This window comes from Balaenoptera physalus (assembly GCF_965194825.1).
Source record: "Balaenoptera physalus genome assembly, chromosome: 16".
NCBI lineage: Eukaryota > Metazoa > Chordata > Mammalia > Artiodactyla > Balaenopteridae > Balaenoptera > Balaenoptera physalus.
Genome location: NC_138898.1, coordinates 53,716,824 through 53,742,382, shown reverse-complemented (window position 1 = coordinate 53,742,382; position 25,559 = coordinate 53,716,824). Strand labels below are relative to the sequence as shown.

The window sequence follows — 25,559 nt, the reverse complement described above, 5'->3', positions numbered from 1 at the left end:
TTCTTGGGAAAAAAGCACATGAAAAAAAAAAGCCCAAAATTTTATTAGTATAAAAAAAAGAAAAAAACAAACCACTCCAAACCCCTGAGATGGAGGTGGGGGTGTTGCTGGAGGTCAGAAGGACAGGGAGAAAGCTCGGTAGCCCAGATTGGTAAAGACATCCACCCTGCAGCTGTTGCCTGCGGCTGTCAGGACCTAGAGGCAAGAGGGGAGTGACTGACCTGTCCACACACCCTGGCCTCCCAGGATCCCCACTGCCCCTTGCTGAACCCACCTTGCACTCAGGGGCTGCTGGTTGCTGGTTGAGGCTGAGGCTTAGCAGCCCTGGGGAGGAGCCAGGCACCTGGGCCTTGAGCTCCCCGCTCAGCTGCCACTGATTGACACAGCGACCCTGTCCAGCTGATAGAATCTGTGGAAGACAAGGAGGGGTCTCAGGGTTCAGGGCTGCAGGGGGAGTGGGACAGGGCTGGCAGAAGCAAGACAGAGGGCCTCACCAGGTCCTGGTAGAAGGTAACGTGTTTCTGTGGTGCCCGCATGGGGAAGATGGTGGTGGGTGTGGAGGATCGAAGGTGCCAGAGGGTTAGTGCTGGGCCACCTCCACAGACCTGGGCAGAAAGGTGGGGGTCCCCAGCCGCCGTGAACCACAGGCCCTCATCTGGACAGGGCCCGGAGCTGCCACCCCATCCTGCACTCTGCCCAGCTCACCATCCAGTCGGAGTCAGTTGCCAAACATCCAATCCAGCGCCCATTGTGGGGCCTCGAGCACTCCTGGGAGGGAGGAGAATAGAGGAGGAGGTGAAGACACAGGAGATGCCCAGGAAGGAAGAAGGACAGAGCATGGGGTGCGCCCTCACCTCGTGCTTGTAGACCTCAATCGTCTGGACCTCCTTGGCCGTGCGGAGGTCTGTAGGGGAAGAACCATAAAAGGTACCCTCCTTGCCCCAGCCTCCCTTACCACCATCTTTCTCTCCCATCAGACATTCCCTTACCCCAAAGCCGCACGGCCCCATCCTCGCCACCTGACAGCACCTCGGGGCTCCGCTCCCGCAGTGCCAGGCAGTGGATATAGTCCGTGTGGCCCCAGAGGGCCCGCTGCAGGGAGAAGGGCAGTGTCAGGACAAGATCCAGGAAGGATGCTGCTGCCCCGCTCCCCCACCCCACCCCTGCCACTCCAGTTCCACAGCCCTCTCACCGTGAAGGTCCCCGTCTCAAGGTCCATCGTATGCAGCTGACAGTCTCCCCCCGCCAGGATGAGGGAATTCTCCTGCAGAAGAAGGCAGGATGGGGTCAGAAGAGAATGTCAAGTCAGAACAGGGAGAGGGGAAGGATTAAAATTTGGGCCCAAAACAGGGCAGGGCAGAGCCCCGATTAAAAAGGGCTCAAACCTTGGGGACGAGAAGCAAAGCATTGATCTCAGGTACTTCCAGACTGGTCCTGGGGGAGGGAAAGCAGAGTCAGCTCTTGTGAGGCAGTACCTTCACCCCCACATGCCCTCTGCCCACATGGGCCTGGCTCACCTGTATGGGGGCTGACGACGCCACAGCTCCTTACAGCCCTTCATGGAGGAAAACACTGGGTGACCTCAAAGGTTCTCTCTGGGTCTGGGCACCTCACCCTTCCCCCAGCTCCACACTCACCTTCTTAAGGATCTCTGCCCAAAGCCAGGCCTTCACCTCCCCATCCCCAGCACTGAGCAGATGTCGATCAGTGGAGACCATGCTGTAGACGGGTCCATCGTGGGCTAAATGGAAGTACAGAACCTGAGTGACCCCGTCCTGCTCCTCTCGTCCACCCGGGGGTTCCCTAAGCTGGCCTCAATGACTGCACCCACCTTGGAAGGTCACCATGGGCTTCTTACTTTCCTCTTTGGCCTCAGAGCTCAAAGCAGCAGACAAGCTGAAAAGAGAGGGCCCTGAGAGTCAGAAGCAGGGGGCATCAGCCCCAGGAGGACCAAGTGCCAGAGCTAATGGATGGTGGGGAGCAGGGGCAAGGGTACCTAAAGATGGCTATCTGCCCGTAATTGTTGCCAGCTGCCAGGAACTTCCCACAGGGTGAGACATTCTGGGAGAAAATGATCATGTGCAGCCGCTGCAGGGCCTGAAATACTTCCATCTGTGGAGAGAGGCTGGATGAAGGCTGTCTGGGGCGTCTGGGACCCCTGATCCACACACTCCTTCCTGATTCCTCTGCTGCAGTCCGGCCTCCCACCGCACTGACTTCTCAGTTCTCCTTTTTATAGCCCACCAAGAAGGCACCTGTCCATATAGTCCCAGGGGTGGCTCGAAGAAGGAGGTGAGAAAGGGGAGAGTTGAGGCTTGATGCCTAGTGGAACTTTTGACCAAGGACTCAGCCTCTCCTCCAGGTTTCCTCAAATGTCAAAAGGAGCTCACGGGAAAAAAAAAAAAAAAAAAAAAAGGAGCTCACGGGAGATTTTGTCACGATTGGATGAACTACTGTATATAAAAAGCTTCGCACAGGACTGCCTCGGAGAAACCGCTTAAAGAGTGGCTCTATTACTCCAATACAGAAAAACGTACTGACTCCTAATCCGTATCCTGACTTTCATGTTAGGCCCCTGAAGTATTTCTGGGTTATTCTCCCTCCCTCGGGTCAGAATCCGAGTCCCACCAACAGCCCACGCAAAACAGGTCTTGAGGGCACGACTCCTTGTCGGCCCCTTCGGAGCCGGGCATGGACTACAAACCCCAGAAGGCATCGCGCATCGCGCCCCCCTCACCTGACCCAGAGGCACCGCTTGCGGCATGGCTCGCTCCATCTCGAGAAATAAAAGTCCCAGAGTGCTCCGCGCGCGACGAAGCCTCACGAGGCCGGAAGTGCTGGCGAGCGCCTCCTTTTCGCGGCGCGTCACCTACCCAACACCGCTGGCCGGCCCAGCGTGAAGGCGGCCGCCGCGTAACCCGAGTCCCAGGAGCGGAGGTGACCACCGAGAAGGTCCCAACACTAAGTGGCGCCCTCCTCAACGCCACTACGCCACGTCCCCTCCCCTACCCCGCTAAACCGACCCGCCTTCCAGTCGCGTGCCGTCCGTCTTCCGCGCCTGCGTGGAACCGGCCGCGCGCGCGCCTAAAGCCACGCCCCACGCGTTGGCCACGCCCTCGGAGGCTCCGCCCCTGTCGCCCGGATCCCACCCCTCTGCTCGCAGGACCCCGAACCCCAATGATCCTGCAGCAACCCCTGGAGCGAGGCCCCCAGGGTCGGGCCCAGCGCGACCCGCGGGCCGTCTCAGGGGCGTCCCGAGGCCTGGACGCGAGGTGTGTGTGGGGGCCCTAGAGGGGGCCTGGCCCAGGGGCCCAGGAGCTTTGGCTGGGCCCTCAGGGCTGGTCTGCAGGGTGACACGCGGTGGGGTTTATCGGCAGGGCTTGGGCATGAGCTAAGACAGGGTTGCAGACTGGGGACAGACTCCGAGGCAGGTTTCTGGATGGTCTGGGAGAGGGGGTGACTTAGGCATCAGCTGAGACAGGGTTGGGCTGGGGGCTCCTGGCTGACGCTGCAGGCTTAGTTGGGCAGATCCTGGGGATGGGTACAAGAGGGTGGGGTGCTCCTGGCTCTCTTTTCTTCCCAGCTCCCCTCTCCGAGGAGCTGTGCCCATGAGCACCAAGCGTCGCCTGGAGGAGGAGCAGTGAGTTTGGGGGTAGGGAGGGACTCCCAACAAGCCCTCTGTCACCTCAGGTCTCCATCAGACTACCTCTCCTCTGAATATCCCAGCCTGCCTGCCTCCCCGTCTCTCCCCAGGGAGCCCCTGCGCAAGCAGTTCCTGTCTGAGGAGAACATGGTCACCCACTTCTCTCGACTCAGCCTGCACAATGACCACCCTTACTGCAGCCCCCCCATGGCTTTCCCCCCAGCTCTGCCCCCACTCAGGTAGGCACCATCCACAATCCACTAGCTGGGCCTTCTGGAGGATCATACCCAATCCTCAGAGCCAGTCTCCAGGCTCTGCCTCATCTTGCTATTTTTAGCTTCTAGCCAACCTCTGTTGTTTCCCTACTTGGCTCCTTGGAAGGTGCCAGCAGTCCAGGAGCCCCTGGGGACCTGTACCAGGTGGGGTGTGGCTCTGCCAGGCCAGCCTCAGCCCTGTGCCGTGACTGTCATTTCCTCTTCCAGAAGCCCTTGCTCTGAGCTGCTTCTCTGGCGCTACCCTGGGAACCTGATCCCTGAGGCGCTCCGGTTGCTGAGGCTGGGGGACACCCCCACCCCCCACTACCCTGCAACCCCAGCTGGGGACATTATGGAGCTCTGAGTGCTGGGGGGCAGTGCCCCTGACCACCTTCCTTCTTCCCCACAACAGGGGAGGCCAGCACTCCCACAAAGGGACCAGCTGCCCTGCTTTTCCTCCAGACCAGGCCTCTGGGCACCAGGACCTTCCCCCAACAGAGGACACTGAGCCCCACGGAGCCCTGGGGTGGGAGGGGCAGGAGCATGGGAAGGGAGCCGTGCCCTCCCCAGAGAACTGAATAAAGATTGCTGAGCAAATGAAGGCTTCAGTGTGGAACCCAGGGCCTTTGGGAAAGGGAGGGCAGGGCAGGGGTGCTGGATGCTGGGGTTTCTCCTCAAGATCTTCCCTGGAAAACGGTCAGGGCACGGCCAGGTCCTGGCAGGCTGGGCTCAGGCATTGAGAATGTGTGAGTCAGAGCCTCACCCCCACCCCCGCGGCTGACTCACTCCTCCCTCCAGCTCTGGGAAGTCAGGCTGGGATCATGCCACTCTCCAAACCATTTAAAGTTAAAGATTCTTTTATTAATAAATTCTCTCCCCCTCCAAACTTTCTTCCCAAAATAAATATCTCCCCCATTTTGGGGGTTGGAGGGGCAGTGTCTTAGGGCCAGCCCTGCTAGAGGGCCAGCCCCCTAGTGTTAGGAACAGGTCCCTAGCCCCCCAGGCTGAGACCCCGTGGTGGAATTTCAGTACATCTGAGTGGGTGGGTCCTGATGTTGTGTCTGTCCCTCAGGTCAGCCTGGCCCCCAGGCCATAGTGGGGGTGGGGGGACCCTTGTGCAAATGCTGTGGTTCCTTAGTGTCAGCTGTCTGGCATGAGCCAGCCACGGTCTCCTTTTCTATTTTGGAGCCAGAGTCAGGGCAGTCAGACACCTTGGAAGGCCCTTCTGAAGCCTGGACCCAGGCCTCAGAGAGGTGATTCACTGTCCCCCATCCCTCCACACCCCTGTGGTTGGAGCAGCCTGGCTCTGGCTGTGTCTGGGAGGCTGGGGCTGGCTCCAGAATGAATGAATGAATGATGAGTGGGCACAGCCTCCTGCTGGCAGGGGGCGCTCACTGTCACTGGATCAGCGCCACGCCAGGACAGCCCTCCCCGCCGGTCTCCTCGATGGGGGCTGCAAGATAAGAAGAGGGGCATCAGGAGCGGGGGAGATGTTGAGGAATGATGGGGGGCCGTCGGGCGGGCGGGGGCACACTTACTGGTAAACTTTTCTCTCCTGCGGCACCGTCTCCAGACCAGGAATCCGGAAAGCAGTCCCAAAACGAGGGCCAGGCTCAGGGCACCCCCCAGGATGGGCCACAGCAGCCTGAAGGAGGCTGGAGGGGCCGCAGCGCCTGGGGGCGGGACTCCAAGTCAGACCTCGCCCCTCTAGGGACCAGCCCCGCCCCCTAGATCGGAGCCTTAAGCCTTTCCTCCACCGTGGTCCCTACCTCAGTCAGAGCCCCTTCCTCACTCCAGCCTCTCCCGATTAATTCCACAGATCTGCTCCCCTCTCCACCCAGCAACCCTCTCCCCCAGTCTGGGGTCCGCTTGCCTCTGGCCCCGCCCCCACTCACAGCCCAGGCAGAAGTCGCTGTGTGGTCGCGTGGGGCACGATGCGCAGTCCATGCACTTGTCTAGGTCCGCGCTCCAGGAACTGCCGCGAGAGCAGGGGGTGGTGCCTGGGGAGGGGGCCGCGAGTCAGAGGCGGGGGGCGGGGTACGGCTATTTTGGGGGCTGAGGTCAGGGTCGGCCGGCTCGAATAACGTGAGTCACCGGCGCCCTCCCTCCACATTCCTCACAGGTGACCGCACGGCCCGACCGGGACACGGCAGCGCGGGGGAGAGGGGGGCGTAGTGCGGGACGCTGGGGGGAGGGGGTCAGGTCCCCATAACAGCCCCCCCGCCGCCGCCGGCGGGTGACTCATTCCTGGGCACCGGGCCCGACCCCGGTCCCTCCCCCCGCATAGCTGGGCACTGAAGTCACCGGATGGAAGGGGGCACCCCACATGGTATGGGGGGCACAGACCTCCGTGCCTCTCAACACCCCCCCCCAACTCTTCGGTCAAGGGGGGTGGGCAGACCCGGTATTGATCAGGCTGGGGGCGTGCCACCTTACCGGACGGGACATCCCTCCCTCAAACTTTTTTTCTCTCTCCACTTCCGAGTCCAGACTCAGGACCGAAGCCTCCCCCGCCCCCCAAGTTGGACAGGCGGGAAACTGAGGCCCGGACTACGGATGAAGCTGGGAGCGAGATGGGACCTCTCCTGGCCAGGGAGCGCGGTGTCTGGAGACCACCTGACCCCGGATCCCCATGTCCGCCTAGTCCCCCCAGTTCTGCCCCCTCCTCTAGGCCCCCAATGACGGCTCCCCGATCCCGGACCTGGGATTCCCCCATCTCCCACGCCCTCCCGCCCAGCCCGGGCCGGGCATACCTGGCACTCGCTCCCCGGCCGCGGCGCGCAGCAGCGCCAGCCCGAGCCCCAGCACGAGGAGCCGCGGCAGCGGGCGTAGCGGGCCGGGAGACATGGTGCTCGTCGGGCGGCGGCTGCAGTCTGCGCTGGCCACCCGCGTACCGGGGCAGACAGCAGCGGCCCCGCCCCCGCCTTCCGGGGCGGATCCCTAGCCTCTGCCCGCCCCGCGATCCACCCCTAGACGCCGGGTCCCGCCCGGACCTCTAAGTTCAGTCATTCGCTCAACAAACGCTGTCTCTGTGTGGGAGCGGCCAGATCGCCAAAGGGATGCAGATCTGGCCCTGCCTTCTCGGTGCGGAAGCCCAGGAGGTGCGTGTTGGGCGAGAGGGCAGATCTGACACGAAACAACCCAGCACAGAGAAAGCTGCTTTCTTAAGGGCCCCGAGGGTATGATAATAACAATACAACAAAAATAATAATACTGTGCCCTTTAATTTCTACCTTAGGACATAGTTACATAGTAAAATGTGGGCTTGTTGTCTCCATTTTTCATAGTAAAATGAGGCTCGGGAAGGTTAGGTGAGTTCTGGAGTCGAGCCCCAAGCTCTGTTCGGCCCCATACCCTGCGCCTTGACCCACTGCCTGCCGGACTTCAGCCACCTGATGCCCTGCACCCGGGCCAGATGGGGGAGCAGCGGCTCCAGGCTCGAGCGCCCCCCACTGACGAGGTTGGGATTCGCGCGTCCGCCGCGGTCTGGACTGGGGTCTCTGCCCCTCCCCTGGGCGGTGGTCCGGTGACGTCATTGCCTCTTTAAGACCCCCGCCTCCGCCCCCGTCCCAGCACTCCGCCTGCTACTCCGAATCTTTGTGGACTCCTTCGCAGGTGAGCCTGGGGGAAGTGTGCGTGTCGTGGGGGAGGGGGTAGATGCCTCGAAGATGGGGGGGCAGGGGGAGTGGCGGAGTTGGGTTGGGGTGCGCGTGAAGAACCTGAACTGATTGGGCGGCAGTCACCCAGGGCCAGGAGCCCCTGGGCGGGGGGCTGCACCAAAGCCCTAATGAGGTCCTTTGGCATATGGGTTAAACGCCCCTCCCCCCAGCCCGGGGACAAAGGCACCGAAACCCAGGCGCCCCTCCCCCACCTGCGCTTCCCTCTGGGGCGGGGCTCCCCTCCCCCTCACCTGCGGGAGCGGACCCTGCAGCTAGAGTCGCCATTAGAACCCTCCAGGGTGCGCGGCTTCCAGGCCGGGGGGCTGAGGACACCCTCCTTCGGGCCAGACTCAGAAGGGAAATAGGGATCGAGAGCGGGAGGGGACGCCCTCGAATGAGCCGAGACTGTAGTGCGTGGAAAGGGAAGGGGTCGAGAGCAGGGACACACTTGTAAGGGAGAGGTGCCGGGTGCCTAGTCTGGCATGGCCCCGGCCCTAACCCGGCCAGAGTCCTGGAGGGCTGACACTGGGCTTGGGATTAGCGCTGTACGGCCCGCCGCGTCCTATCTCCCCCCAGGTCATGAGTTCGGTCCGGGTTATGGGTGAGTGCAAATGAGTGGAGAGTCTGCCCTCTGGCCACCCTGGTGGGGCCGGTGCTAAGTTTAGGTCCGAGCCGTGCGCGGGGACTTTGGGCAATGGAGAGCCACAACGGGACCCTGAACAGAAGGGATCCCCCGCGGCGACCTCCAACACGAAGTGGGATGTGAGGGGGCCAGGGCTGCCCCAGAGGAGATGTTTCACTGGACAGACCCCAAGGGTGGTAACTTCTTTTAGGGAAGTTGTGTCCTGAGAGGATGGCATTTGGGGCAAGAATACACACAAAAAATGTCACCAACCTTGGGGGTCTGCTCTGTGGCCCCCCTAGGGGAGGGCAGAAGGGCAGGAACCGGGGAGGCAGCCGGTGGCCTTGGGAAAGGAAGTGCTTTGGGGTGGGAGGGCTGTTTTTGTTTTTGTTTCCCTCCATCTCTCCTGCCCATCCAGGGTCTGACTGGGTGGGGTTGGTTTGAGCCAGGCAGTGGCAGGCAAGGCCAGGGCTGACTGGCCACCATGTACACAAGATCTTAAGATCAAACTGGCAACCGCCTGTTTGGGGTACAGAACCAAGATGGGGTGAAGGGTTTGGACATTTATGTTAGGTGCTGGGAGGAAACTTGGATCTCTATTCTTGGTGTTAAAACTAAGTTTTAAGCCTGAAACTCACGGCTAGAGCAAACCTACCACCCATTAACCCTGTGGAAACCACCAAAAAACTGCATTCTGTTGTTTCATCCCTTTTGCCCCTTTGTACCCAAAGTAGCTGAAGCCATGGGCAAGCATGTGCATAGGCTTTATATTTCATTTGCACTCAAAACAACTAGGACTGGGTTGCTTACTTTTTCACTCTTATAAACAAAAAAATACTAAAGCATTAAATGCTCATTTTGCCCATGAGAAAATGAGGCTCAGGGAGCATGCCTTGCCCATGTTACAGGGCACGGTGTCCTGATTCCCAGGGTTCATACTCTTGGTGTCCTGTGTGGTGGCCATGGCATGTGGCATGGGGGTTAGCATTCATTGGGAACCAGGGGCTGGGCCAGCTGATCTTAACATTACTCTGCTTCTGTCCCACAGTGCAGCTCCTCAACCTCAACCTCGCCATGGCCTCCACTGGTCTGCAGATCCTGGGGATCGTCCTGACGCTGCTTGGCTGGGTGAATGCCCTGGTGTCCTGCGCCCTGCCCCTGTGGAAGGTGACTGCCTTCATCGGCAACAGCATTGTGGTGGCCCAGGTGGTGTGGGAGGGGCTGTGGATGTCCTGCGTGGTGCAGAGCACCGGCCAGATGCAGTGCAAGGTGTACGACTCGCTGCTGGCGCTGCCCCAGGACCTGCAGGCTGCCCGAGCCCTCTGTGTCATCACTCTCCTAGTGGTCCTGCTCGGCCTGCTGGTCTACCTCGCAGGGGCCAAGTGCACCACCTGTGTGGAGGACAAGGACTCCAAGGCCCGTCTGGTGCTCATCTCTGGGATCATCTTTGTCATCTCAGGAGTCCTGACCCTGATCCCCGTGTGTTGGACGGCCCACACCATCATCCAGGACTTCTACAACCCCCTGGTGGCCGAGGCCCAAAAGCGGGAGCTGGGAGCCTCCCTCTACCTGGGCTGGGCAGCTTCTGGCCTTTTGTTGCTGGGTGGGGGGCTACTGTGCTGCACCTGCCCCTCTGGGGGGTCCCGGGGCTCCAGCCATTATATGGCCCGATACTCGGCATCAGCCCCGCATACTGCCTCTCGGGGTCCCTCTGAGTACCCCACTAAGAATTACGTGTAACTTGGGAAGGGGAGCGGGGGCTCCCTTGATAGTGGAGCCTAACCCTCTGACCTGGAGCCATGGCAATGGTGATCCATGACAGCTTTGGTGTTGTTTTTGCTTTCTATTGGGGGGGGGCGGTGGTTAATCCATTTGATAACCCACCTGGGCTCTGCTACTGGCGTTCCTCACCTTTGAATGATGGAGCCAAAGAGGTGATGCTTCAGAGTTTCTGGATCTTTCTTCACCCTAGACACCCCCATCTTAGAGACCAACCTGGAGCTTTGGGCCCCATGTGAAGGGTGCTTGCTGTCCAGGTGCTTTCATCCTGTCCTCGAGAGTTCCTGCTGATGTTGTGGGTAGGGCCTCCCTAGGCCTGCAGGGACAAGCCTTCCCTTGCTGGTCAGGCCTCTGGAACCCCCAGGGGCTTTTGAGCCACATGTAGCCTCTAGAGGAGCAGGTGATAAGTCACCAAAGACCCACCCACCTCCGAGTCTTCTGACCTCTGGCTCCTCCATCCTGAGTCATGTCCCCCCTGTGCTGACCCCTGACCCTCCCATCCCCAGCCCCTGTGCACTTCTGCCATATCCTGCCCACACTCACCAGTTTTTACTAAATAAAGCACGTTTTGTTTGGTTACTTGCCTTTGGTGTTGCTGGGGGTCTGCTGAGTGCCAGCCTGGCAGGAGGAGGTGGGCACAGCTCACTCACCTCCCGTGTTGCCCCCGTGCCTTGCGTGGCCTGAGTGAGGTTACCCACTGGGCAGAACCTGGAGCAGGCCTTGGCCTGACAAACCCAGGAGAGGCCATCAGGTCTTCCCGGCCCAACCACAGATCAAAGGAGCCGAGTTACAAATGGTCTATTTATTCCCTACTCAAAGGTGGGGGTGAGGGGGGAGATGATGGGCAGGGCCTCTGGGCCTGGAGGAGAGTGGCTGCTCCCAGAAGACCTGTCCTGGGCCTCTGGATGCTGGTAGTGGCCAGGTCGGAAGGGACCAACTCCAGGCCAGGGAGGGCATAAGAGCTACTGCCCTTTGGGTGAGGCCCAGGTTCTGGGGGCAGGGGAGGGCTCAGAGGAAGAGGAGGGCCAGCTTGAAGAAGAAGAGAGCAGAAGAGAGAAAATTGGGAGAAGCAGGGGCAGGCCAGGGCACCCTGCCTGGATGGAGGTGGGGACCCCACTGAGGAGGGTCTAGACTCAAGTCAGGCCCACTGAGACTAGCCCTGCAGCCGGGCTGGGCTCCAGCATCTGGAAAGTGGGTTTCACCTGGGGGAGGGATTGACAGTAGAAGGCAAGGGTTAGGGCAGGGCATCCAGCACAAGGTCAAGGTTCTAAGCAGCAAGCTTCCATGGACATACACCTCACACGTAGTCTCTCTTGTCCAGCCCAGATGCACCCGAGCGGGAGGGGATAGAGTAGCCCAACCTCGGTCCCCGGGGCCGGTCGATCTGGGGCGGGGGGCATGTGCAGCAGAGGAGGCCCCCGCCCAACATAAGCAGGGCAGACGCCGCCCAGCCCAGGTAGAGAGAGGCTCCCAGCTCCCGCTTGAGGGCCTCAGCCACCAGGGGGTTGTAGAAGTCCTGGATGATGGCGTGGGCGGTCCAGCACACAGGGATGAGCACCAGGATGCCTGAGAGGAGGAGGATGACCCCTGCAGTGAGCACAATGCGAGCCTTGGCGCCTTCATCCTCCACACAGGTGGTACACTGTGCACCCGTGATGGCCACCAGCAGGCCAAGCAGGGCCAGCAAGAGGGCGATAACGCAGAGGGCTCGGGCAGCCTGCAGGTCCTGGGGCAGCGCCAGCAGCGAGTCGTACACCTTGCACTGCATCTGGCCGGTGCTCTGCACCACACAGGACATCCACAGCCCCTCCCACACCACCTGGGCCACCACAATGCTGTTGCCGATGAAGGCGGTCACCTTCCACAGGGGCAGGGCGCAGGACACCAGGGTCCCCAGCCAGCCCAGCACAGCCAGGGTCATGCCCAGGAGTTCAAGAGCAGTCGAAGCCATCTGTCCCCTCAGTTAGGTCTTCCCAACTCTAGGAGGCCTGGTTGATTTGCAGGAGTGGGTCCGATGCTGCGGAGCGTAAGTCAGCGTCCTCTGACCAAGACAGTCCTCACATCTGTGAGCCTCTGGCAAGGCACCTCCTCGCTCCGTGCCCCTCACAGATGTGTCTCTGAACCTCCACAAACACAAATCAACCTCAAGTCCTGCTCAGCTGAGCAGCTGGTGTCCCTTCGAGGGGCCTGTCGCCCCTCAGATGCCCAGCGGCTGCTCCTGCCACCCTGCAGTCAGGTCCCACCGCCGCCTGTCTGACCCAGCTTGCACGGACCCTCCCGACCCACCTTCAGGCTGAAGAGAGACGTGTCCCCAGAGTTGGTGCAGGTTCACGCTGAGCGGCTCACCTGGCGGTGCCACCTGGGGACTCTGCCGGCTCCCGGTTGCAGGCGGGGTTTTAAGGCCAAGTCAGGGGAGGAGCAGAGAGGCCGAGACTGGGGAAGCCAGAGTGATGGGAGGAGGCGGGGCTGGGGGTGGGATGCGGGCCTCAGGGTCAGTGCGGGGGTGGGTCATGACCAGGATGGAACAGGGGAAGAAAGAACATCCATGCCATGGGAACCCATGGACAAAGGAATGGGGAGACTGAGGACCGGCTGTGGAGGAAGGAATGGGGGGCAATAAAGGAACTGGCTCAGGACAGAAGTCGGAGGGCATCTTGGGGAGCCTCCTGTCCCCCACCCCCCGCTGCCTCTGCTCTCCCCGACCCCGTGACGCAAACGCACCAGCTTCCCCAGTATCACACACCCCGCCCCTGTCCACCTGCCCGCCAACCAGGGACTCTCTGGAATCCGATCTGTCTCCCGTCTCAGCCCAGTGGCGCTGGCGGCTCCCGAGGGAGGGGCCCCGCCCGCACTGTTCCCCAGCAACAGGTGCCTGGCGCTCAGCTCAGGTGGCATCACCCAGGCAATGGCCTAGAAAACCACCGCCCCCCCACTTCTATATCAGCTCAGGTGCGCCATCCCCACCCCTGCTGCTGAAACTGGGGGCTGAGCTGAGGGTGTCTGGGGGCCGGGGACAAAGAGCCCATTGTGCAGGTGGGGGAGGGGGAAGGGGGAGAGTAGCAGGGGCACGAGCCCTCCGTGGGGGTGCAGCCCCAGCACCCAACTCTGCTCCTCGGGGAGTGGGACACCACAGAGGAGGGCGTCCCTGAGCCCTGCCCCCCAGTCCTCAGGAAAGACACCCCTCCTGAAGACCCCCTCAGAGCCTGTGACTCCCCTCGTGGGGGCAGCCTGGAAGTCACACAGACCATGGCTCAAATCCTGCCCCCCACCCGGGGCCAGTTCATGGAAGGTCAAGGTCCTTAGCTTCCTTGGGTCAAAGATCCCTTTGAGAAGCACACAAACAGGAGCCCCTCATTTTGGGCGGGCCATGAGCTCCTTCAAGCCCCTACCTGGGTACTAAGAACTGAGGATTATTGTGTGAAAAGGGAGTTGGGGGCTGATGAAAATTCCACTCTCCAGGGTGGTGGGGAGGACCCCCGGGGGAGAGCCTCTCCACCCGCCCTCCTGAGGAAGCTGGAGCTCACCTGGCCTGTGGGGGCAGGGGTGGGAGGCCCCCCAATGCACACCTGGTCACTGCACCACTCTATGACCCTGAGGGAGGGGTGGGGTGCTAGGTGCCTCCTCACCTGCCCAGTGGGGCTTCATTTATAAAGGATTCTAATTTCAAGTGGCTGCATTGCTTCTGGGAATGGGTTTTAGCAATTTTTTGGAAGAGAGGTTTATATCTTCATCAGATTTGCAAAGGGGTGGGTGCCCCAGAAAAGCACAAGAACCCCTCCCCCTAAAATGGAGCAACTGAGGCCAGTACCAGCCAGTGGGTCTGATAGGTGGACTCCAATGATTGGAGCTTTCTCCACACTGGGTGCCTCCCCAGAGAGGGGCAGAGATCAACTGGTATGGGCCGACCTGGTGGCCCCGGCCTGAAGACGGGAGGAGGGTGCTGATGCTAGCTGGCTGGGAACCGGCCAGAGCTCCCTGCTGGCTGTGATGGGCAGGGGCAACCCTGGGCAGGTTGTCCAGCTCATCTAGTGCCCCCTCACGCCCCCAGGCCTCAGATTTCATGGGGGTAGGGGGGTGGTTGAGAAGAAGGGCAAATAGAGGCAAGCCTTCAGTGGGCTCCCTCTGGGGCCATCAGGAATCCAGTCACACAGGTTTGGGCAGGTGTCAGGGAGCCGCAGCCAGCCCGGATCTCTGGAGGGCCCACCGACCCGCACAAAAGGCCTCCCATCCTGGGCAGCCTCAGCCCAGGGCCTTTTCCCTCCCCAGGCCTGGAGACAGTCTGCCTCTTGCTTTGGGCATAAGGTCACCAACTCATCCTGATTTGCCTGGTACATTCCTGGTTTGAGCACTGAGTCCTGTGTAGGGGGGTGGCGGGGGACGGGGACAGTTGGTCAACCTGCAATTGGGCCTTGCTTTAAGGGCCCACCAGTTCCACGGGCAGCTCCAACCCCCTCCCCTCAACGTTGTGATGGGGCCTGGTGTGGGCACTACACACACCAGGTAAACGTGGTGCCCAGAGATGGCACTAAGAGGACCCTAAACTTCTTAGATCCCATTTCCTCTTCGGCCTGACATGTCTACACTCTACCCCTGCACTGCCACACGGGAGGTAAGCGCTCAGAGGAAGAAGACACCCCTCTCGCCGCCGCCCCCAGAGACCAATCCCAGCCAGACCTGCCTCCGGGGGCCAGGCAGCTTCAGCTTCCTCCCACCTGTCTCCCACTTCTCCCCCTCTTGATAAGGCGCCTCCTCCACAGCCTAGACGGAGAGTAAAAGCGGGGACATTTGTCAGAGAACTAGGAGAGGCACACTGTGTGTGGGGGGGGGGATGGGCAGCAGAGGTCAGAGTCCCAGGGCACCTGGGCAGGAATGTACTGCCCACCCTCAGCTCTCAGCCCTCCTTAGGCCACGGCTGGGAGGCCCCAGGCCCTCTCTTAGGTCCTCTGGTCAACCTGGATTCAGCTGGATCTGGGAACCGAAGGGTTAAAGTTGGGGCCTAGGCTGGGCCTGGGACTCGGGCTGGAAGGCTATCAACGGGGAGAGGCCGGGACCCCCACTGTGTAGTTACCATCTCAATGACACTTTACCGAGTCCGCAGGAAGCCCCACCTCATCCGCAGCCTCCTGGGAAAGAGGTGGGGGAGGGGAACCTTCCCCGCTGTACCACTGAGGGAGGAAACCAAGGAAGTGGAGGGGGGCTTGCCCTCCTCACCCCTTCAGGGAGTGACAGAACCGAAACTAACCTTTGTTCTCTCTGGGAGGGCGGAGGGGTGGGAGGCTCAGGTGGGCAGAAGAGACTGGAGCTCAGCTTAGATGGAGGTGAAGTGAGAGGGGGTTAACTCCAATCCTATTGTCCATCTCGCTCCCCTTACAGGAGAACAGGACAAAAGAGGGGAACTGACTGTGGCCACCATGGTGCCAGGAAGGGTATGGAGGTAGCTATGGGGGCTGCACAACAACCCCAAAGGCTGCGTCGCCCGTTTCCCTGGGGAGGCACCTGAGGCCCCGAAGTTGCAGGTAGAAAGCCCCTGGCTCCCGAACCAAAAGGAGCAGAGGAAACACTGACATCCCATAATAATTCTCACGGACTCACGCCCCCATTTTACAGACAAGGGAGCAAGCTCAGAGAGCTAAGGAACTTGGCCAAGAGAACACGTGGGAAACAGGACAAGCCTGATGCAACCCCAGACTGACTTCAAAGCCTCAGGCTCCTTGCCCAGCACCACTGGCTGAGCTTCCTGAGGATAAGCTGGGCCTCCTGGTGCCTCTTTCCCCGAAGGCAGTGCAGCCTGCAGCCCAGCCGGGCCACCCCCCCACCCACCATGTTGAGCCTCCCTCAAGCCATTCTCCCTGCATCCTGTCCTTTCCTCCAGAGCCAGCCATCCCCTCCTCCTCCCACTCCTCGAGGCTGCCTGCGTCACGGGGAAGTCTCTGCACAGAACAGCAACTGGATCTGATTACACGGGAAGCCACCCTCCACCCGGGTTCACTTTCACCGTGTCCATGTCCCCGTCTCAGAAAGCAAAGAGTGTTCTCCACTTGCAGCGCGCAGATCAGTGAACTCGGGGGTCAGACGTGGTGTCAACCCACCCCAGGACCTTGCTGGGCAAGTCACGACTGCCTAATCTCGGGTGTCTCCTGGCTATAAACCAGAGGGAGAAGCCTGCCCTGCTTACCTCCAGGGTTGCAAAAGGCACTGGCTGGGCCGCAAGTGCCCTGCACACCTTAGGTATTATTGTAGGTATTAACTTGGGACAGGAGTATTTCATCAAGAGCACAATGGCAGTTTCACTTGTAAACTGGGGCCGACTCCACTGACTGGGTAACAACTTTATTATCAGTTGTAATTGTCAGCTTACAACCAGCAGCAGTTAGCCATCTGAAGCTCTGAGAGTGCTGTCTTCTTTAGGAGCCCACATTCAGTCTTGTCCTTCCTGTTTACTGTCTGATTCTCAGCTCAGAGCGGGGAGGGCTAGAGGACATAAAGAGCATAGAGGAAGCAGCAAGCCAGCAGGAATGCGAACTCGGCCACAATTCAGCAAAGGGGAAAGTCAGTCTACTTTTTTTCCTGTGCCAGTGAGAGCTTTATCAAGGCACTAGCGCCTTTGGATCCTGCGCGAGTACTCCAAGGGCACCCAAGGCTCAGGTTCAGCAAGGGGTAGGGCCTAACACATGCTTTAGGGAAGCTGAAAGACAGCGTGGCAGGTGGGCCAGCCCCACAAGGGAGAGCACACTGCCTGTATGGATTGGATGGTAGCCCCCAACACTATGTCCAGTCCCAAACCCTGGAACGTGTCAGCGTGGCCTTATTTGAAAAAAGGGTCTTTGCAGGTGTACTTAAGGATCTCAAGATGAGAGCATTCTGGACTAAGGGTGGGCCCTACATCCAATGACAGGTGTCATAAGAGAAAAACAAGAGGGAGATGTGAGACACAGCTACAAAGAAGAAGGTTATATGAAGATGGAGGCAGAGATTGGAGTGATGCAGCCACAAACCAAGAACACCTGGAGCCACCAGAAGCTGCAAGAGTCAAGGAAGGACCCTCCCCTAGAACCTTGGGAGGGAGTATGGCCCTGGGACACCTTGATTTTGGACTTGTGGCTTCCAGAACCAAGAGAGACTAAATTTCTGTTTTAAGCCACCCAGTTTGTGGTGATTTGCTACAGCAGTCTCAGGAAACTCATACACTGCTTTTCTTGCTGGCGGGTCCCAGGCTCTCAGAGGTCCCCCAAGGTCAATTTGGCTTCCTGATACCACTCCTGAGCTGCTGTAGAAGAGCCCATTGAGATAGGACGTCTGCCTGGTTACTTGAGCCCAAGCCACCTGAGTAACAAAGGGAACTTTATTCTGCATTGTACATGCTGGGGAGAAAGGGGGGTGGGGGGTGGTGAAGGGAGGTGGTAAAGATGGGGGGAGAGAACAGGGGCTTCCTCTCATGACTCACCCTGGGAGCTTTCCTGTCTCTTGGGGATGACTTCAGAGCCCTTGCATGTGACACTCCTGTTCCAAGACCCAGTATCGACTGTCCATCAACACCGCTGTTCTCCCCGTGCACCCAGGCCCAAGGGACCCCAGGATCTATTTCAGCTGAAAGTTTGACTTCTTAAGACTTGGAAGGCAGGTTCTGAGTTTCCAAGAAGCCATACAAACTTCAGCAGAGGAAGACCTTAGCGATGGCATCCAAACCCTTTACTGTACAAGGAAAAATGAGACATTTTGCGTACTCTAGTAAAAGTATTTTTAAATTTTGTTTTCATTTCCTCAAGCCGCGTGCTGTGGGCTCCCCAGCCCCACCTGCCCAGATAACCAGCCAGTTTATCAGTACCAGGAATTAGTTACATTCTCAAATGGCCAGGCAAGAGGCTTTCTGTAGGACAGTAGGAAAAATGGAAGAAATGGCCCCAATCTTCAAATGAGCTTATTTTCAGACGTGCTCCTTCCTCCCCCAAAGCTGGGCTGCTCCCGACACGCCCTCCCTCTACCCCAAGCCGAGCTCCGACCCACGCCCTCTGAACCTGCCGGCGGGGAAGGCGGCGAGGCCCATAGCCCCTGAATCCAGGCAGGGCTGCCAACTCACCCTCCCGCAGCCCCTCCGGGGCGGGGAGGGCCGGGCCTTCAGCACGGCGGCGACAGGAAAAAGTGCGGAGGCGGGGGCGGCAGTGGCAGCGGCGGGGGAAAGGCGGGCAGCGGCCAGGGGTCGCGCGGCGCAGGCGGCGCCGGCAGGTTGAAAGGCGAGGGCCGCGCGGGTAGCGGCGGCAGCGGCTGCGGGGGCGGCTCGGCGTTGAGTGGCGGGCGGCCGCGCGCGCCCACAGGCCCGGGCGTGGCGGCGACCGCGGTCTCGGGCAGCGGCGGCAACGGCAGGTGCGCGGGCGGCGGCGCGGGCGCGGGGAGGCGCGGCAGGTCCTGCAGGGCGAGCGCGGCGGCGGGCGGCGCGGAAGCCCAGGCCTCCGGCGGCAGGTCGGGCAGCGCCACGTGGGCGCCGGGGCCCCAGGGCGCCAGCGGCTCGGGACGCAGTGGGAGCGCGGGCAGCGGCGGCAGCTCGGCCAGGGCGAGCGCCGAGGGAGGCGGCGGCGGCGCGGGGCTCAGGCCGGGCGGCAGTCCGGGCAGCGGCGGGTGCGGCAGGGACGGAGCAGGCGGTGGGGTCAGGGATAGAGACGCACGGGCCCGGCCTAACCGCGAGTGGACGCGGGCGCGGGCCAGCCGCGGATGCGAGCGAGAGCGAGGAAGCCGGGCCGCCAGCTTGGCCACCACCGCCGCGCCAGGGCCCCGCGCGCACAGCCCGTGGAGGCCTTGTTTCTCCAGCAGGGGGCCACGCGCCGCGCTGCGAGAGGCCCAGCCAATCGGAGCCGTGAGCCACCGCGCTCCAGCCAATCAAAGGCCAATGCGCCGGCGACCTGTGCGTTTCTCCCGCCGGCTGGCACGAGCTGTCACTGGCAGCCAATCAGAGGCAGCAGCGCTCTCTGTCCAGGTCTTCTTCCCGCCCCTCCCTCAGTTCCAGCCAATCATAGTATTCCGAGGTGTCGCAGGCTCCACCCCTCACCATCCCTGAGGCCAGGCGCTGCGTGTGCAGTGGGCGCCCCCAACTGGCCTGAGGGTCCACTTAGCCGCGCAGCCCCTTCTACAGCCCCGCCCGCCCTCCCTACGACAGCCAATGAGGAGAGTGTATGGATCTCTTTTTTTGGGGGGTTTGCCCTTAGGGATTCCGGAGTGATGCTCCTGGTGTTAGGTCAAGATCTACGCAAATTCCCAATGAATGATCTTACAGAAAAGATGAAACGATATCAATTCAAAAGCAAAGCTTGACGTGCAGCATTTGCGTTAACATTGTTAAGAACGGTTGTAAACAGCACAGATGGGTGACAATCAGGAAAGAATGAGAAATGGTCAATCTATTTAAAATTGGAATATAGAAACCTTTATTAAAACATATTAGAGGGCTTCCCTGGTGGCACAGTGGTTAAGAATCCTCCTGGCAATGCAGGAGACACGGGTTCGAGCCCTGGTGCGGGAAGATCCCACATGTCGCGGAGCAACTAAGCCCGGGCGCCACAACTACTGAGCCTGTGCTCTAGAGCACGCAAGCCACAGCTACCCACAACTACTGAAGCCGGCGCACCTAGAGCCCTTGCTCCGCAACAAGAGAAGCCACCGCAATGAGACGCCGCGCACCGCAACAAAGAGTAGCACCCGCTCGCGGCAACTAGAGAAAGCCCGGATGCAACAATGAATACCCAGCGCGGCCAAAAATAAAATAAATAAATTTTAAAAAAACAAAACAATATTAGAACATTTCTCAGTGGGTTAGAAAGGATATCATCCACTGCCCTCACTGAGACAGTCTGCTCTGTGGCCCCTGTGCCCAAATGCTGCTCTTAATCCTGTTCTCCAGTAAAGAGACGATGTGGTTTATTCCACACCTCAGGTCAGAGAAACACAAGATGACTTTTTTTTTTTTTAAAGAAATGACAAAAAAAAAAAGAAATGACATCCAGGATTTATTTATTTATTTATTTATTTATTTTTAATAAATTTATTTATTTAATTTATTTTTGGCTGTGTTGGGTCTCCATTGCTGCCGACAGGCCCACTCCAGCTGCGGAGAGCAGGGACCACTCTTCGTTGTGGTGCGCGGACCTCCCACCGCTGTGGCCTCTCTTGCTGCGGAGCACGGGCTCCAGGTGTGCGGGCTTCAGCAGTTGCAGCATGTGGGCTCAGCAGTTGTGGCTCACAGGCTCCAGAGCACAGGCTCAGCAGCTGTGGCGCACGGGCCTAGCCGCTCACAGCATGTGGGATTTTCCAGAACCAGGGCTTGAACCCGTGTCCCCTGCATTGGTAGACGGACTCTCAACCACTGCGCCACCAGGGAAGCCCAAGATGATATTTTTAAAGAATCAATACTTCTGTGAAAAAGCAAAAGTCTATAATGATTCTCAAAAAGAGCAAATTAAATGAGGTAGGCTAAGAGAAATCAGTCTGGAATTCCAATAATGTTTACACAACCTCCTCAAGGTTGATCAACCCAAAACCTTGTGCATACTGCAGTCAGATTTTGGTCTACACCTGTTATCCTAAATCAGGCCACAGAAAGACAAGCTGAGTTCCTCATAGGGTGCCAAATCCCATCAACTCTATTCCGCTGGAATTCTTCAGTTAAGACAAAACTTCACCAGACTGCAAAAGGTGTAGGCTTGGGAAGGCACAGCTCAGAACAGAGGCTCAAAGAGACTGGTTCCGGGACTAGCCAAGCCCTGGGTCAAAGTTCAGAATAGCAGATCAATCCCCAATTGTGCAACCTCCATTCTGGACCCAGCCTAGGGGAGTAATTTGCTTCCACATTTCTGGGTGATTATACTTATAATCATGGGATGAGAAAACAAAGCAATCCAGTAGCACTGATTACCGACATTGGATTAGTAACTGGCTTTTTAAAATGTTTGAAAGTGTTCAGTAATCTGAGATATTAAATGTCTGATTTATTAATTTCCAAGAGGGGCTCATTTCCAAGAGCCCCTTAAGTGATTAGGAAGAAGTTGCTGGTTGGATTTGTACATACATACGCCACCCCCTCACCCTGTTAAGAGATCAAGTAGATTATGTGTGTAATTATTTGAAGTGTCTAAGGGAATTGAATTAATCAGGCTTGTAAAGCATGCTAAATATTTAGGGAGAAGCTGATCTGTCAAATTTATAATCTAATTAAGTATTAATCAAAGAATGTGAAAGTGAGTTTTACATCCAAATTATAAGGTCAATCAATACAATCAGGTCTGGAAGCAAGTATAATGGCTTAAGGAAAATGAGATTTTTAGTTGGATCATTTTAATAAGTTAATTATAAATTAAAACACAAATGACGCACAAGTCCCCTAACTTGGACATGGCTCCATTGCCAGATTGTGACCACGTGATGCCCCCCTCCCCAAGGGCAGGCCTGAGTTCTCACATCTCTCCCATCTGGAGCACAGCCCCTGGCACACAGCTGTGTTGATGTTTGTTGAAGGAATGAATAAGGGGCCCCCAGCTGGCCCCCAACCCAGCCAGTGATCCCCTGCACACAGCACACAGAGGCAAACAGGGAAGCACATTGCCTTCATTGATAGTTCCAGCCCGCAGGAGACCCCAGGCTAGAGGCCAAGCCCGAGGGTCTGGCCAGCCTCGCCTGGCAGACCGGGCTCTGATACAGAGGAGCTCAGGGTGGGCAGTAGACCTGCTCTGGTGCTCAGCATTTCCCAAGAGGGCAGCGGCCTGGGAAGAGTCAGAGCAGGGCCATGGTGATCCCTGGCTGCCTCCTCACCTCCTGGGGGACATGAGTCCTCTCCCTGCCCTGGCCTCTGAGGCCATTCACCCAGCAGACACACACAGGTAGCCTGAGAGCTGGCTATATGTCCCCCCAGAGGGCTGGGGGTGTCCCCCCGTGCAGCCTGGAGGGGCAACGATGGTGGCATGGGATGAGTGGGGGCAGGGGCCCTGCATTCCCTCTCACTTCCATGACCATTTCCCATCAGGCCATTGCTGCCTCGCTTCACCTCAGGGCCCCCTAAGGCACAGAGACAAGCCAAGGCACCCCAGTCACCAGAGGACTTTGCAGTCCTCCTGCCCACCCCAGCTTTACCCCAGGCCCTGGGAGACCCCCACTCACCTAAGGGCCCAGGGCCCAGCTCTGGCCTCAGCTGCCCATAGGGCCCTGGGGGGAGGGGCAGAGGTGAGAACACTGAGTCCCTCCTGTCCCCCTGCTACTCCCTCCACCAGGAGTGCCCTCCCTCCATCTCTGCAGGGCTATAAGGTGGGCTGTACGGCTAGGCCCAGGGCCCAGAGCCCAGTTCTCCACAGCCACCCGACCCCTGATGACCCGTTCCCACACACCCCATTACCTGGCTGGCTCCTGACCTCTGGATTTGCACCTCCGGCCCCATATCTAGGCCTCAAGTTGGCCACCCAGGGCTGGAGGGAGGGCCAGGGAGAGCCCCTCGGGGCCCCGGCCTGACCTGAAGGAGGAGAGCCGGCTTGGGACTCCTGCCCACCAGAGTTGTACATTCAGGATGCCCCAGTCCTTCCAGGGTCTCAGAGCCCCTCACCCACTCGGCCTGGTCCCCGCCACCCTTGCTAGGGTTCCCTCTGCTCCCCCAACGTTTCTTACCATTTCCTCCAGGGGCTGGAGCAGCCACATTGGGGCGCACAACTGCTGCCCCCTCATACCCTGCAAGAGACCCAGCTGACTCCTGCCCCGCCCCGGACATCCCTTCCCCCACCCCCTGCACGGTGTCCCCTGGGTCCAACTCACCATTCCAAAAGCCATCAGCCCCAGGGAACCCTGGAGGAGGAAAAAGAAGGTCAGAGGCAGGAGCAGCCCCTGAGCCCAGAAACCCCCACCCCACCCTACCCAGCAGCCCCAGGCACCTGGCTGTGCTCGGGCCTCAGGGAAGACCCTGGCTCCCAGACCACCATTCCTGTAACCAAAACCTGCAGGAGAGCGCTGGTAGAGGGGCTGGTTGGGTTGGGGTGGGGGCAGCATTGGGGGGGCCAGGGTGACCTGCTCATGGAGAGACAGGGAGGGGCAGACAGACAGACTGACTCAGAGGCAGCCTAGAGAGGACCTCCCACAATCCCCCACCATCATCCAGCTAACCCAGTGGAGCCCACCTTCCGGAAGCCATCCCTCCTTCCCTCTGGGCACTTCCCTTTCTGCCTGCCGAGTCTGTCACTCTGCCCTCACCTGAGACAGGATCCCACCATCTCTGGCCACCACTGTGGTCCAGTGCATAGTACATAATTGCTGGGTGGATAAGGACAGAGACTGACAGACAAGGAGCACTCGCTGTGAGGGGGACACAGCTCATGCCCAAGATGGGGACCCAGGGGCTCACCGACTTTCTGGGGCTTGAGGCCACCACCAAAGCCTGGGGGAGAGGAAACAGGGGTCAGAGATAGCCGGTTTCGCCTCCCTGCTCCTGGGCTGGTGGAGGGGAGGGGAGGGAGAACTCAGGCGAAGGGCCTCCTCACCCAGTTCTGCTCCTGGTCTGTAGCCATTCGGAGGCCGGTACCCTGTGAGGGGAATGAAGATGAGCAGGGAGGACCCAGACTTTCCCGAACTCCTTGGGGGCCCAGTATGGACCTTCCGGACTCTGAGGAGGAAGGGACTCTCCTCATCCACAGGGAATGGAACCAGAAGAAATGAGATAAGAAAGCAGCAAGAGATACCAAGGGTAGACTCAGAGAGGGACTTCCTGGCCTTAAGGTGCCTGAACACCTGAGATGACCCAGGGAACAAGGGAGATGGAGGAATGACCTGATCTGGCATGGGGTGGGGCAGAGAAGGCAGACACACACCTGCTTCCTGAGGTTTCGGCCCCCACTGGATGGCTGGAGTAGGTACTAGAAGGAAAGCCAGGGGACAGGAGTGAGCCCAGGGTGGGGCAGGCGGGGAATGCCACAGACTGCCATGGGGGAAGGGGCTGGGGGAGCTGTCATATTGGGGGTCATATGGGGTCTCAGGGCCAGAGTTCAGGCTTTTCCTCACTGACTTGCTGGAGATCAGGCCTGGGGGATTCTGAGTGGCCCAGCCAGGCCCAGCCCCTCCTGGGACCAGGTTCCCACCAGGGGCCCTCAGGTCCCTCATCCGCACTGACCTGGGAACTTGCCGTTCTGCACTGGGGGAGGGGGCTGGGATTTCAGGCCCCAGCCACCTGCTTTATCAGAAGGGATCCCTGGAGTGGGAGGCCTGGCAAGAAGCCGTGGAGGGACCCCACCACTGCAGGGACCTAGATGGGGAGGAAGGGAGGGGCCAGTGAGCCCAGGCCAGTGCCGCACCCAGGCTGCCCTCCTGGCCTCCACATGGCCAAGCCACCCGCCTGTGGTGGCTTCTAGGGCAGACACACCTTCCAGGGGAGACAGTGGCCAGGCCAGAAAAAGCCCAGCTCCCAAGGGCCACAATCTGCTCTGGGGACAAGGTGACCCAGCCACCTGATGTGGTTCCTGCTATTGCCCACCTCGCCCTCCACCTTCCAGCAATATCCCCCCACTTCCCTCTGTTCCCCGTCCCCTCACCTGGCTGGGCCCCCAGCCCATTGCCATTGCCATATCCTGGAGAGGAAAAGCAGGGATGTGAGGGACAGTATTAGGCAGGGGGGTTCTGGAAGGACAGCAGGAGGAGGTGCAAGACAGGGATGGGGAGGGCTCTGGCTCACCTGGCTTCTGAGGTTTCAAACCCCCTCCCAGACCTGCAGGAGAGACAGAGGCCACCTCAGACCTGACCAGCCCTTCCCCAGAAAGGAGCCCTCTGTCTCCCCTACTGAGGCCACCACTGAGCTCACCTGGAGGGAGCTGCAGCCCATTCCCTGGCATGTATCCTGGGAGGAAGTGTGGGCATGAGGGCAGGGGCTGGGTGGGGGAGACTTCAGAAGGGGCAGAAGGGAGGCAGGGATAGACTCACCTGGCTTTGGAGGGCTCAAGCCCCCTCCCAGGCCTGGGGAGAGACAGACAGAGGCTGAGTGACAGGTGGACCCCACCCTGCCCTTTCTCGTCCTCTTTGCCCAGTGCGCCCTGTGCCCCCTCTTCCCCACCTCCCAGAACTCCAGGGCCTGACCCCGCCCCCCTCACCTGGCTGGGGCCCTTCACCTGGGAAGGCTCCAACTCCCAGCGCATTCCTGTAAACTGGGGAGACAGAGTGGGGGTTATGAGGAAGAATAAAGTGGGGGGAGTAGACAGTTTCTGGGGGTAAGAGAAGTGGGGGGTCCAATTCTGACACCAAGTCCAATTCTGGGGTTTTTCCAACACCACCAAGCAATTCTCAGACACCATCTGGGTGTCCTACAATTTAACTCAAGTTTGACACTGTCTACCTGGAGACAGTATCAGATTCCACAGGTCAAAGGCTCAGACTTCTCCCCCCACCCCCACCCCACATTTCAGGCACCAACTTCTAGTCTAAGTTGTCACCTGTGCTTCTGACCAACTGGTTGTAGATCAGAGATTCCCACCACCCCTCCTTGGGTTTGATTAATTTGCTAGAGCGGCTCACAGAACTCAGGGAAACATTTTACTTACTAGATAATCGATTTATTATAAAAGGATATAACTCAGGAACAGCCAGTTAAAAGAGATGCA

At 59.3% G+C, this 25,559-nt stretch overlaps 8 protein-coding genes across 19 annotated transcripts; 2 read left to right on the top strand and 6 right to left on the bottom strand.

The window, feature by feature from the left end:
• Window positions 1-24: 24 nt before the first annotated feature.
• Window positions 25-3,123, bottom strand: THOC6 (THO complex subunit 6). 8 transcript variants are annotated; one of them, XM_082429265.1, is made up of 14 exons: window positions 2,874-3,012; window positions 2,738-2,776; window positions 1,997-2,112; window positions 1,832-1,896; window positions 1,638-1,741; window positions 1,518-1,555; window positions 1,386-1,434; window positions 1,193-1,264; window positions 990-1,092; window positions 855-904; window positions 706-768; window positions 495-605; window positions 275-409; window positions 25-195 (listed from the first exon to the last, which is right to left on the bottom strand). In XM_082429265.1, the coding sequence occupies exons 2-14, from the start codon at window positions 2,774-2,776 to the stop codon at window positions 115-117; spliced, it is 1,026 nt and encodes a 341-aa protein (XP_082285391.1). In that variant the 5' UTR covers window positions 2,874-3,012; the 3' UTR covers window positions 25-114. The 8 variants fall into 8 exon arrangements, with proteins under 8 accessions (XP_082285391.1, XP_082285393.1, XP_082285392.1 ...); XM_082429267.1 differs by lacking the exons at window positions 2,738-2,776; window positions 2,874-3,012 and adding an exon at window positions 3,024-3,123; XM_082429266.1 differs by lacking the exon at window positions 2,738-2,776.
• Window positions 3,124-3,141: 18 nt separating this feature from the next.
• On the top strand, window positions 3,142-4,494 carry HCFC1R1 (host cell factor C1 regulator 1). Of its 3 annotated transcripts, XM_082429278.1 has the most exons (4): window positions 3,142-3,272; window positions 3,584-3,640; window positions 3,754-3,882; window positions 4,126-4,494. In XM_082429278.1, exons 1-4 carry the CDS (start codon window positions 3,178-3,180, stop codon window positions 4,259-4,261), a joined length of 417 nt encoding a protein of 138 aa, XP_082285404.1. In that variant the 5' UTR covers window positions 3,142-3,177; the 3' UTR covers window positions 4,262-4,494. The 3 variants fall into 3 exon arrangements, with proteins under 3 accessions (XP_082285404.1, XP_082285405.1, XP_082285403.1); XM_082429279.1 differs by lacking the exon at window positions 3,584-3,640 and having other exon boundaries at window positions 3,144-3,272; XM_082429277.1 differs by lacking the exon at window positions 3,584-3,640 and having other exon boundaries at window positions 3,145-3,272; window positions 3,691-3,882.
• Window positions 4,495-4,736: 242 nt separating this feature from the next.
• TNFRSF12A (TNF receptor superfamily member 12A) lies at window positions 4,737-6,808 on the bottom strand. 2 transcript variants are annotated; one of them, XM_082429275.1, is made up of 4 exons: window positions 6,651-6,808; window positions 5,771-5,897; window positions 5,436-5,570; window positions 4,737-5,350 (listed from the first exon to the last, which is right to left on the bottom strand). In XM_082429275.1, exons 1-4 carry the CDS (start codon window positions 6,742-6,744, stop codon window positions 5,143-5,145), a joined length of 564 nt encoding a protein of 187 aa, XP_082285401.1. In that variant the 5' UTR covers window positions 6,745-6,808; the 3' UTR covers window positions 4,737-5,142. The 2 variants fall into 2 exon arrangements, with proteins under 2 accessions (XP_082285401.1, XP_082285402.1); XM_082429276.1 differs by having other exon boundaries at window positions 5,068-5,350; window positions 5,793-5,897.
• A 108-nt stretch (window positions 6,809-6,916) lies between these two features.
• On the top strand, window positions 6,917-10,536 carry CLDN6 (claudin 6). 2 transcript variants are annotated; one of them, XM_082429273.1, is made up of 3 exons: window positions 6,917-6,998; window positions 7,185-7,512; window positions 9,227-10,536. In XM_082429273.1, the coding sequence occupies exon 3, from the start codon at window positions 9,253-9,255 to the stop codon at window positions 9,916-9,918; it is 666 nt and encodes a 221-aa protein (XP_082285399.1). In that variant the 5' UTR covers window positions 6,917-6,998; window positions 7,185-7,512; window positions 9,227-9,252; the 3' UTR covers window positions 9,919-10,536. The 2 variants fall into 2 exon arrangements, with proteins under 2 accessions (XP_082285399.1, XP_082285398.1); XM_082429272.1 differs by having other exon boundaries at window positions 6,917-7,076.
• On the bottom strand, window positions 10,028-12,975 carry CLDN9 (claudin 9). Its single transcript, XM_082429274.1, has one exon. The coding sequence runs from the start codon at window positions 11,906-11,908 to the stop codon at window positions 11,255-11,257; it is 654 nt and encodes a 217-aa protein (XP_082285400.1). The 5' UTR covers window positions 11,909-12,975; the 3' UTR covers window positions 10,028-11,254.
• Window positions 12,976-13,036: 61 nt separating this feature from the next.
• LOC309644887 (uncharacterized protein) lies at window positions 13,037-21,343 on the bottom strand (the record flags this gene model as incomplete). The annotated part of the gene is made up of 3 exons (XM_082429155.1): window positions 13,037-17,649; window positions 17,973-18,818; window positions 21,328-21,343. 2 exons carry the CDS (start codon window positions 21,341-21,343, stop codon window positions 18,073-18,075), a joined length of 762 nt encoding a protein of 253 aa, XP_082285281.1. The 3' UTR covers window positions 13,037-17,649; window positions 17,973-18,072.
• On the bottom strand, window positions 19,891-23,298 carry LOC309644774 (glycine-rich extracellular protein 1-like). The gene is made up of 6 exons (XM_082428826.1): window positions 23,170-23,298; window positions 22,854-22,986; window positions 22,594-22,767; window positions 22,328-22,441; window positions 22,096-22,140; window positions 19,891-21,701 (listed from the first exon to the last, which is right to left on the bottom strand). Exons 1-6 carry the CDS (start codon window positions 23,215-23,217, stop codon window positions 21,676-21,678), a joined length of 540 nt encoding a protein of 179 aa, XP_082284952.1. The 5' UTR covers window positions 23,218-23,298; the 3' UTR covers window positions 19,891-21,675.
• Window positions 23,299-23,367: 69 nt separating this feature from the next.
• Window positions 23,368-24,879, bottom strand: GREP1 (glycine rich extracellular protein 1). The gene is made up of 5 exons (XM_082428827.1): window positions 24,641-24,879; window positions 24,501-24,536; window positions 24,083-24,214; window positions 23,784-23,828; window positions 23,368-23,578 (listed from the first exon to the last, which is right to left on the bottom strand). Exons 1-5 carry the CDS (start codon window positions 24,795-24,797, stop codon window positions 23,436-23,438), a joined length of 513 nt encoding a protein of 170 aa, XP_082284953.1. The 5' UTR covers window positions 24,798-24,879; the 3' UTR covers window positions 23,368-23,435.
• Between the last annotated feature and the right edge of the window lie 680 nt (window positions 24,880-25,559).

Bases quoted from the DNA above. Each gene is read 5' to 3' on its own strand.
- THOC6 (XM_082429265.1), bottom strand. From the start codon at position 2,776: ATGGAGCGAGCCATGCCGCAAGCGGTGCCTCTGGGTCAG. The intron at 1,742-1,831 runs GTGGGTGCAGTC...ACTTCCATTTAG, and splicing joins GCCCATGGTGACCTTCCAAG to CCCACGATGGACCCGTCTAC. The intron at 410-494 runs GTGAGGCCCTCT...TGTCTTCCACAG, and splicing joins TTACCTTCTACCAGGACCTG to ATTCTATCAGCTGGACAGGG.
- HCFC1R1 (XM_082429277.1), top strand. From the start codon at position 3,178: ATGATCCTGCAGCAACCCCTGGAGCGAGGCCCCCAGGGTCGGGCCCAG. The intron at 3,273-3,690 runs GTGTGTGTGGGG...CTGTCACCTCAG, and splicing joins TCCCGAGGCCTGGACGCGAG to GTCTCCATCAGACTACCTCT. The intron at 3,883-4,125 runs GTAGGCACCATC...TTCCTCTTCCAG, and splicing joins CCAGCTCTGCCCCCACTCAG to AAGCCCTTGCTCTGAGCTGC.
- TNFRSF12A (XM_082429275.1), bottom strand. From the start codon at position 6,744: ATGTCTCCCGGCCCGCTACGCCCGCTGCCGCGGCTCCTCGTGCTGGGG. The intron at 5,898-6,650 runs GTATGCCCGGCC...CCCCCTCCCCAG, and splicing joins GGCCGGGGAGCGAGTGCCAG to GCACCACCCCCTGCTCTCGC. The intron at 5,351-5,435 runs GTAAGTGTGCCC...CTTATCTTGCAG, and splicing joins CAGGAGAGAAAAGTTTACCA to CCCCCATCGAGGAGACCGGC.
- CLDN6 (XM_082429273.1), top strand. From the start codon at position 9,253: ATGGCCTCCACTGGTCTGCAGATCCTGGGGATCGTCCTGACGCTGCTT.
- CLDN9 (XM_082429274.1), bottom strand. From the start codon at position 11,908: ATGGCTTCGACTGCTCTTGAACTCCTGGGCATGACCCTGGCTGTGCTG.
- LOC309644774 (XM_082428826.1), bottom strand. From the start codon at position 23,217: ATGCACTGGACCACAGTGGTGGCCAGAGATGGTGGGATCCTGTCTCAG. The intron at 22,768-22,853 runs GTGCCTGGGGCT...TTCCTCCTCCAG, and splicing joins TGAGGCCCGAGCACAGCCAG to GGTTCCCTGGGGCTGATGGC. The intron at 22,442-22,593 runs GTAAGAAACGTT...CTCCTCCTTCAG, and splicing joins TCCAGCCCCTGGAGGAAATG to GTCAGGCCGGGGCCCCGAGG.
- GREP1 (XM_082428827.1), bottom strand. From the start codon at position 24,797: ATGCCAGGGAATGGGCTGCAGCTCCCTCCAGGTGAGCTCAGTGGTGGC. The intron at 24,215-24,500 runs GTGAGGGGACGG...CTCCCCATCTAG, and splicing joins TGGGCTGGGGGCCCAGCCAG to GTCCCTGCAGTGGTGGGGTC. The intron at 23,579-23,783 runs GTGTGTGTCTGC...CTTCCTCCTCAG, and splicing joins GCCGAAACCTCAGGAAGCAG to AGTCCGGAAGGTCCATACTG.